This window comes from Protobothrops mucrosquamatus, unplaced genomic scaffold (genome assembly GCF_001527695.2).
Source record: "Protobothrops mucrosquamatus isolate PMUCROS unplaced genomic scaffold, P.Mucros_1.0 scaffold399, whole genome shotgun sequence".
NCBI lineage: Eukaryota > Metazoa > Chordata > Lepidosauria > Squamata > Viperidae > Protobothrops > Protobothrops mucrosquamatus.
The window spans coordinates 428,061-437,282 of NW_015386730.1; the positions used below are offsets into that span (position 1 = coordinate 428,061).

The following is a 9,222-nucleotide window of genomic DNA, read 5'->3' on the forward strand; positions in this document are numbered from 1 at the left end:
GGGCCGGATGAACAAGGCTTGGTGTGTGTGTGTGAATGTGTGTGTGTGTGGTGTGTATGTGTGCGTCTAATTTTGGGAAGTGAAGTCACACAAACCGCCAGGGCTGGTTTCCTATTGGTGTGACCAAGCTTACAGGCTCTGAAAGTTTTTTTTTTTTTTAAAATAGCATTGTTGGCTTAGATGCATTTTTTTCCCCCTCTTCTTGTTCAAATTACAAATGGGTAAGTCAAGAGATTTTTGAGACAGAAATGGAAGGACAAGAGAAACGGCGGGTGAAAAACAGAGAGGGATGAGGGCAAAAGAAGACCTGTTGCTGGTGTTCTTGGAGGGTCATTTGATTTATTTTTGCAAGAAGCAGAACCGAGAAGGGTGCGCCCCACAAAAATCAGGAGGACCCAATGCTTGATCTTTAAAGCAAGTGGTTTTTTTATGGGTTGAAAATTAGCTTCTGGAGTCGGAAAGGCACTGTATACATTCAGAGGTAACTTCTGTCTTGGCCCCCTTGTTTGCGCCAGGTTACCCTCTTTAGCTCAAGCGAATTGCTTTCAGTGGGGCCTCCTAGACTGAGGGCAGGCAAGCCTGATGGATTATTTACTCACTTTAGATCTCAACGAGACCGGAATTGCAAACTGCTTATAAGTTCATGCTCAGTGATTTCATCTGTAATCCTTGATTCTGTCTCTGCTACGTTACTGAATGATGCTGCTCTGTTGTGCAGTTGATAGGGAGGCTGTTTTGGGAGCTTAGTCTATTTGGGAGACTAACCTGTTAGGTCAGCAAACGACCTCTGGGCACCCTCACAAAATGGCTGCCACACTGGACCACGGTGTACCCAATCATTTCATGCTCCATGGTTGGGAGACAATAAGATGAGGTTACTTTTTGTTATTTCTGGCCAGCTTTCTCCCTGCTATTGTTCCCCGTCTTAGCTTTGTTTTATTTTTATTATTTTCTCTACCATCAGTCTCAGCAAAGAAATAACCTGAAATTCCCAAGCTTTTGGTTGCTGTTGTTGTTGTTGTTATCTGAAGATTATTATGGGCCCGAGTAGGATCTGGTGGCATTTATGTAAAAAAAAGAGCTTTGCTTGGCAGTAGGGTACCCCCTATTTATTTACTTAACGTATTCTGCTTAACGAAAGGAATTTTAAAAAATAATAATTGAGGTGGTGCAGACATTGGCAGACATAATGTGTCAGTGGGTATGAAATCATTTTGTTAGGATGAAGGATATGGTGTCCATGATATCAGTCAAATTCCAATCAATTTTGTCTGGGTTAGGAAAAAGTTGAGAAAAGAGTTTATTTGAAAAGAAAACAGGAGAAGAAGTGAAAAACTTCATTCTCAGATGGAGACTATTGTTAGATTCACATGCAGTCTGTGTCTTTGTTAATTGAGATTCATTGATATTTAATCAGTAAATTGCTGAACATTGTTGATGTGAATTTTGGACTGGAGTCATTCTAATTAGAATGATCTGATCTGATCCCCTCTCTTTATCCTATGAGCAGGAACAATTTTTAAATGATAACAATTAGCTGATTATTCTATCTCATGCTTTTTCTCTTTTGTCCTCAGTCAAGTCATTGGTTATTTATATGCTGGAGTACAGAGTGGCTTCATAACATAAGAATCTAGAACAGTGTTTCTCAACCTTGGCCAATCTTTAAGATGTGTGGTCTTCAACTTCCAGAATTGCCCAGGCAGGTGGCCAAGGTTGGGAAATAAACTGATCTAGAAGGTTCTAGATTGGTTTACAGTTTACTAGACCAGAAAGTTTGGGTTATATTTTATTGAACAAATCATTATTGGTTGACCATGTACAATAAGATGACTGTATCTACACCTAGCACATTTAACTTGATTATTTAATTAATCCATAGTTTGATTTTGAAAATTATGTAAACTAACAATCTGGATTAAATTTGGACAGCACAAGGGGAATAAAAAACAAATCATGATTAATATTATTTAAATTTAGTATGTGGTGCAAATGCACCCATTTGGTTTTTAGCTGACCCAATTAAGCTGACATCAAGTCATGGTTTAATATACCTCCATGGGTTTGTCTGCAGAATAAACTAATTCAAACCCCAGCAAACTATGTTATAGTTTATTGTGATGTATGGTTATCAAAATGGAAACCCATTGCAAGAATAATATTGAAACACGCATGCCTGCCACTCACTTGAATGGAGCACACGCATGCTTGCCCACTGCTCACGCAAGTGAGGATGTGCGTGTGCATGCGTGCTGGCTGGCCATTTCCACGGCCTGGTTGCAAACCCCTAACAGCCCACAAGTTGGGGACCCCTGTGCTAAACACAGAAAAAGAATAAGAAATAGCAAGTCAAAGAAGTTATAGGTAATTTAATTGGAAAAGGAAAAGGAGATAGAGCTACATCTAAATACATTTAAAGGAAATATAGCTACATCTAAATATATTTAAAAAGAGGCAAGAGGAAGATCAAAGAAATCAAAATGGCAGGTGCAACTATGTGATTGAATCTCTGCTGTCCTATAAATGCCTCTGAGCTTAAGCCAACATCCTTCACTATACCTCCACTATCATATCTTTCGGCCTTCCTTACCTCCATTATATCCATACACTGCTTTTCTTTATCTTTTTGAGGTTCTCCTCAACTCCATCCAACCTTGAATTCTTCTGCCTTTCTGTCCCTCTCAACTCATCCAATCTTCCTTACTTTGTTTTCCAATTTGATCGTTGTTCAGCACTCATTCATTCTTGACCTTATCTCTTCTTCACATGCACTTCTTAAAAATCCCATGCTAACTGCATTTTCCCAACTGAAATGGTCATGTTTCTCTCTTCTTATAATGGTTTGATAAAGGGGAAGATACCATATACATTGTTTATCGTTGCCTGGTCTCAGTGCCAGGCTGTGGTTTTAACTTTTGCCGCTGAAGGCATTGTAGGGGCTGGCCATCCAATGATAGATTCCTCTTGTTATGGGACTGCTCTTTCATCTCTGCAGGAAAGATCTTCCGCAGATACCATCAATTAACAGTTCTGTTTGATGGGCTCCGCTGAAAGCAGGCTCACTCTGCTACCCCCTGCTGTAGAATACACTCACTTGGCTGCGTCTGCACAACACACTTAACTGGGTCTGTAACCAGCTTATTGGTTGCATTCACACAGTATGTTAATTTTGGCAATTTTCACCTGGATTATTTTTTTTTCCTGGTTTAGCATTCTGCATGCATCCTGGCCATCAAGTTAATTGGACAACCATTTGTCTGAAATGGTATAGGGTTTCCTGCCTGAGCAGGGGGTTGTACTAGAGGACCTCCAAGGTCCCTTCCACCTCTGATGTTCTGTTCTGTTCTGTTCTTAACAACATGTACTTTATTTATTTGTAACTCAAAGGAGTGAATCAGTATAAGGTTAAGCCCTGTACAAACAAACTCACTGTAGAGTTCTCTTTGAGTTAGTTGGAATTGTGCTTTTGAAACTTGGTTTCAGCGGTTTTCATATTTTTAAGATAACATGTTATGAAACTAATTGCAGGCTTTAATGCTTTGTGATGTAGCAACAGCAATTACTAGCGGTGTTCACAGTCATCCCAATAGTTAAAACTAGGGGTTCCATCCACACACAACGTGGGAAGCTCAGTTAGAAGTCATCTTGGTTAGGTTCTCCTTAACGTGTCGTGTGAATTCAGCCTCTTTTGCTCGTTTGTAATTGGGTGTTTTTCACAAGTCCCAAAAATGGGCTAATTCAATAAGGCTGCTGAATGCAGTGCTATGTTTATTTCTAAATCTGGTAAATCTTCGACAGCCTCTTATGTACAGAACTGGGTAGGGTTCTGGATGCCTGCCCCACATGGTCCATTCAGGGGAAATAATGCAAATTATATTTTCTGGCTGCAAGGTTTGTTCCTAACAAACAGAAACTGGTACCTTAGGTGGATCGTGCCACTGATGCCCACCCCCACCCCCCGCCCTCAACCCCAAGGGCAGATTCAGGGGATGATTTGGTAACTGGGAAATATTTTACCCCATTTTCTAATTTCACGTTTTTTAATCATGTTTTTGGAAATAGAGATATTTGGTTTCTTCTCTGCCTGTCCAGCCAATGTTTTTGGAATCAGATAAAAGAGAGGCCGCAATATTATCTTTATTTATTTTTTAATTCAATTTGTTTTTAAGACGTTTTTCCCCCTAAACAAAGATGCCCAACTTGACCTAGTGCCTTGGTCATCTACCTCTTTCACCTTGATGGACCCCCCCCTCAATTGTTCCTAGATATTTTCTGTTGGCTGAAAAACGTCCAGCATTCCAACTCAGGCAGAGCAAATGGACAGTTTCTTTTCATTCTGGCTTCTCCTCCGCCTCTTTTTCTACTACATTTCTGAGCTCTACTGCACCTGGTTTGTGCTTTGTGGTAAGGCGTGGGGGCCCTGTGGTTTCCGGTTGCTGTTGTGCACTCCTTGTCTCAATGCTGGGGCTGTTGCACAATCTCACATCATACTTTCAGAGGCTGGTGTACCCACCCACCTACCCACCTCTCTCCTGAGATTCCCTGGAAAGGGCAAAGAATGGAGCGCCCTCAAACTCAAGAGGAACCGTGAGCCTACAAGTAAGAGTTCTTCTGAAAGATCATTGTGGCAGCTGGAATGCAGGGTGAGGGGCTGTTGATGGGAGGAGGATGGAGAGCAGATAGTGCTTTGGAGGTAAGGAGGCAGGACTTCAGGTTTCATGTAGGACAGAGGTGCACAAGCCCCCAACTCCTCCAGAAGTTGCCATTGAATTGCAGATTTCAATTTGACAGATGCTTTCTTTAACTATTTGGGTTGGAATTATAATTAAATCAGATTTATTTGGGGACTGATGTAACCCACAACTTCATCCTACTTACTCAATCAATCAATCAATCAGAATAGAGCTGCAAGGGGCCTTGAGGGTCTTCTAGTCCAAACCCCTGCTCAAGCAGGAGATCCTATATCATTTCAGACAAGTGACTGTCCAGTCTTTTCTTTAAAGCCTCTAGTGATGGAGAACCCACAACTTCTGGAGGCAAGCCGTTCCACTGATTGATTGTTCCCATTGCCAGGAAATTTCTCCTTAGTTCTAGATTGCTTCTCCCCTTGGTTAGTTTCCATCCTTTGCTTCTTGTCTTGTCTTCTGGTGCTTTGGAAAATAAGTTGACCCTCTCTTCTTTGTGGCAGCCCCTCAAATACTGGAACACTAGTATCATATCACCCGTAGTCCTTCTTTTGTCTAGACTAAACATAAGGGGATCTAGCCTCCAGCATATCATGTCCAGGCCAAAGTTATGCACCCTTGATCTTGAACAAGCCTTGCCCAGATGCAGTGAACTACAGTCTATCATCCTTGCCCAGGCTGCCAGGAAGTGATGTGGGGTTGTGGTCCAGCTGATTTAGAGAGGACCAGGTTGGGAAAGGTGAATTGAGACTCAGATGTAGGGCTAGTTCCTGGCTCAATTAGGGGTAACAAGCTTGTTGGGTGGGGAGAGCTCTTTTGTTGTCTCTTGCCCAATCTCAATCCATTGCCCAATTCTGTGGGTTTGTGGTTTAGGGCTGTTTAAGTACAAGGGGACTGGCTTCTCTATGGGTTGGGAAACTCTGCCACTCATTGCTTGCCATGGAGAAAAGTGCGCAGGAGAGACAATGTGTGGTCAACATGGCCAAAATCAAGCTACTGTATTTGGTTTTAATTACACAGCATAATGCTACAATGCAACCAGACTCTGTTTTTTATATGCTTGTCCTACCCCCCACCCAACTCCTGTTTCTCAGTACAGGTCACCCTTGTGTTAGGAAGGTGCTTGTGAGCACCAAGGGGGGGTGAGGATATCTTGCTTGTTTTGTGGGTAAATATCTGGAGATCTCCCATTGGAAGCACCTGGATAGGCACAGCCAGCTCACTTTCCCTCCCACGTTATGATTCTGATCCAATCCTCTTCTCCTTGCTGGTGTTTGTTAAGCTCACCTCTCCTTTCTTAAGCACAGCGTGTCGATACAACTGTAGAGTTGGTCAACTTAGTTCCTTCTAGAGCTGTGTTGAATTCTAACGCTCCCTCCCTTGAACTTGCACGGCTGGTTGAGAATTGTGGTCCAACAGCTTGGGAAGAGCTTTCTATGTCTGTAACTCTTGGAGTGTTCTTCTTTCAGCATCCTAGGTAAACAGCCTTGGCTCTCGGGAATAATAAACCTGGGTTAGCAGGCGTTTGAGGCAGTGAGAAAAATTAGGCTTTTCTGGCTTACGGCAGGCCTTGGAGGAAGTCACGGTGTCTCCTGTTAAGATTGATTGAGTTGGGAGGACTAGCTTGCTTGGAAGATTTGGTGAACTGTATTGTGTTCCTGAGAGATAAACACCCCTCGCTTCCTCTCACGACCTTTTCTTTTTCTGTCTCTGAAATTTGGCCACCTGGTCACCCCTCGGGGATTGCAAAGTCGTGATATACACACTCTCTCCCTCTCCCTCCCTCACACACACAGACACACACATTGGCTGTGCTGACATGGAAAATCCGTCTGCCTCCGTCCCCCTTGCCCCCCCTCAAAAACACAGAAAAAGTCACGAAACTTGCTCCTTCATTCAACCAATGGGAGCAAAGAAGTACAAGGGTATGAATACAGAGAGAAAAGATGGGTGGGTGGGGGGAATGGTAGAGACCCCTGGCAAGGGATAAGCACCAGTCAATACTTGTATGAGGAAAGCAGCATAAAGCTACTTGGTCAGAGATACTCCTAGGTGTAACTATTCTTCTCCCAATTTCATAGTCCAAGGAGCAGAAGATATTTTGTGCCACTCAATCTTTGGGATTTGTTTACCCGCAAGAAATTTCTCCAAACCAGCCATCCCATAAGAGACCACTGCAAAGCGGTGAGTAAAATCAGGGGCGGAGGCAAGGATTGTGTTGGAGTGATGTGTCTATGTGTGTGAAATTTAATGCAAAAATACGTTGGTGGCACGGAACCAATGCCAGACTTAATATCTAGTATCTGCAGTCCGATACATGATAAAGTCTACTTAATTTAGCCTTTCTTAGCCAGGAACCCAAAGAAATGTTGAGATTGCAAACATCTGGAACATCATGGCCAAAGGAATTCTGGGAGTTGCCAACATTTTTGGATGATGCTGAATTGGGAAAATCTGATTCAGTTCATTCTCTTCACTAGAGATTAGATATAGAGATAGAGATAGAGATAGAGAGATATAGATATAGATATAGAGATATAGATATAGATATAGATATATAACATTTAATTTATATTTCTCATGAATTTCCATTTTATATATACAGATAAGAATCTTCAATATTTCACAAAATAGTTTTACATAACTGAATAGCATATTTATATTTATGTGTACAAATCTGAATATATATATAAATAAAATATTTTATTAATGAAGGCAAATATACATGTCCCTGGATCCTGCAAAATATTTATATCTAACCGATAATTTTTAAAAAATATTTTTTAGTTTTATATAACTGAGCATCCTATATATCTATATATATATATGCGTGTGTTAGATAAGAATTTTCAGTGTTTCATTAGTTAGTTTTACATAAGTGAATAATTTATATCATTAAAAAAATCAGGTCATTATTGAAACCTGGTTAGCATGGAAATAACAACGGCAACAATCAGCACAGTATTAATCAGAAGGCATGATAAAGAATTACAGTAATTACTGTCCATAGTGAACGACTGATTATTTAACAGATCACTGAAAGTTGGACTAAGAGCTTACGTTAAGAGAAACCCACATTATGAATGCAGTTTAACATTATTATAAAATTATAAATAATTGAAGCATTGTTTATGATGTTTTGAAGGCAGGCAAGAGCATTTATTTATTTATTTTCAGAAATGAAACTCAGAGGCAGATGGGGGCTATATAGTCCTGGCTTCAGGTTTGGGGTGGGCAGTCTTAATCATGTCTCTCTCTCCTGATCATTCCACCTTGAGGGACCATCTACTTGCTCTCCTGGCTGGGAGTCAAGCAGGACAGGAGATGGTCTTGCAGGAAGTGAGGTGGGGATTATATTTGCCTCTATCCATGAATTGCAGATATGGAGTCTGGGCCAGAAAGTTGGAGGGATAACCCAGTACAAATGGTCCCTGCTGGAGCAGAGATTGAAGGAACAGGTAAGAGATGCTTTTCATTTGTTTTGGAAAATGAAACAACAATTTCGTCTTGTTTTTGACAGTCCACTAAGCTGGCCTTAGCAACTCCCTCCCTAATCCGAACAGAGAAAACGGGGAGAACATGTCTTCTTCTGGAATTCTTGCCAAATCCTTCCCCAGATGTGGCCACCTGTTTGTGAATAGACGTGTAACTGGAAAGCAAGGGATGTCTGCATATGCTCCACTCTGGGACACGTGACCACGAGGGATGAAGGAGGAGAGCTGAGAATGGAAAAGTCATCAATTTTTGTAGTGGTCGCCCAACTGAGTCTTCTATAGGATTGCAACCGGGGTGGGGAGGGTGTTTCTCTAAAGCTCACGGCCTGATTTGATGCAATTAAAAACTTTGTCCTTGGCTGGCTTCTTCTCACCCCAAATTTGGACCCCTTCTGCTCACCTTTTGGAGAGTTGATAAAAGATGGGCAGTGAGATGACCGACTTTTTTATCCAAATTTCTGTCCAACATGCCATTTGGCTAGAACAGGGGTAGTCAACCTTGGCTCTTTTATGATTCGTGGACTTTAATTCCCAGAATTCCTGAGCCAGCTTAGCTGGCTCAGGAATTCTGGGAGTTGAAGTCCACGAGTCATAAAAGAGCCAAGGTTGACTACCCCCGGGCTAGAAAGTGAAAGAAAAGGTAGAGATTCATTAGAGTTGAGCTCAGCTCCTGTTGATTACATCCATAGGATTCTTCTGACAATAAGACGGAAAAAGGTTTGTCGTGCCTTCTTCTTGGGTGGTAGTTTGCTTACATATAGTCCTCAACTCAAAACAGTTCATTTAATGACCGTTCAGAGTTACAACGGCACTGAAAAAAGTGACTTACGACCGTTTTTCACACTTAAGACCATTGCGGCATCCTCACGGTCATGTGATCAAAATTCAGACGCTGGGCAACTGACTCATATTTATGATGGTGGCAGTGTCCTGGGGTCATGTGATCACCTTTTGTGTCGTTCTGACAAACTAAGTTGATGGGGAAGCCAGATGCATTTATCAACTGTGCTACTAACTTAACAATGATGGTGATTTACTTAACA

At 41.6% G+C, this 9,222-nt stretch overlaps 1 protein-coding gene across 1 annotated transcript in view; it reads left to right on the top strand.

Annotated features, from left to right (window-relative positions):
- Positions 1–8,109: 8,109 nt before the first annotated feature.
- Positions 8,110–9,222, top strand: part of LOC107287562 (transcriptional regulator ERG) — an 11,910-nt gene continuing 10,797 nt past the window's right edge. The window contains exon 1 of the mRNA XM_015816082.1: positions 8,110–8,143. Within this exon, the coding sequence (XP_015671568.1) occupies positions 8,110–8,143 (34 nt within the window). The remainder of the gene's footprint in view (positions 8,144–9,222) is intronic.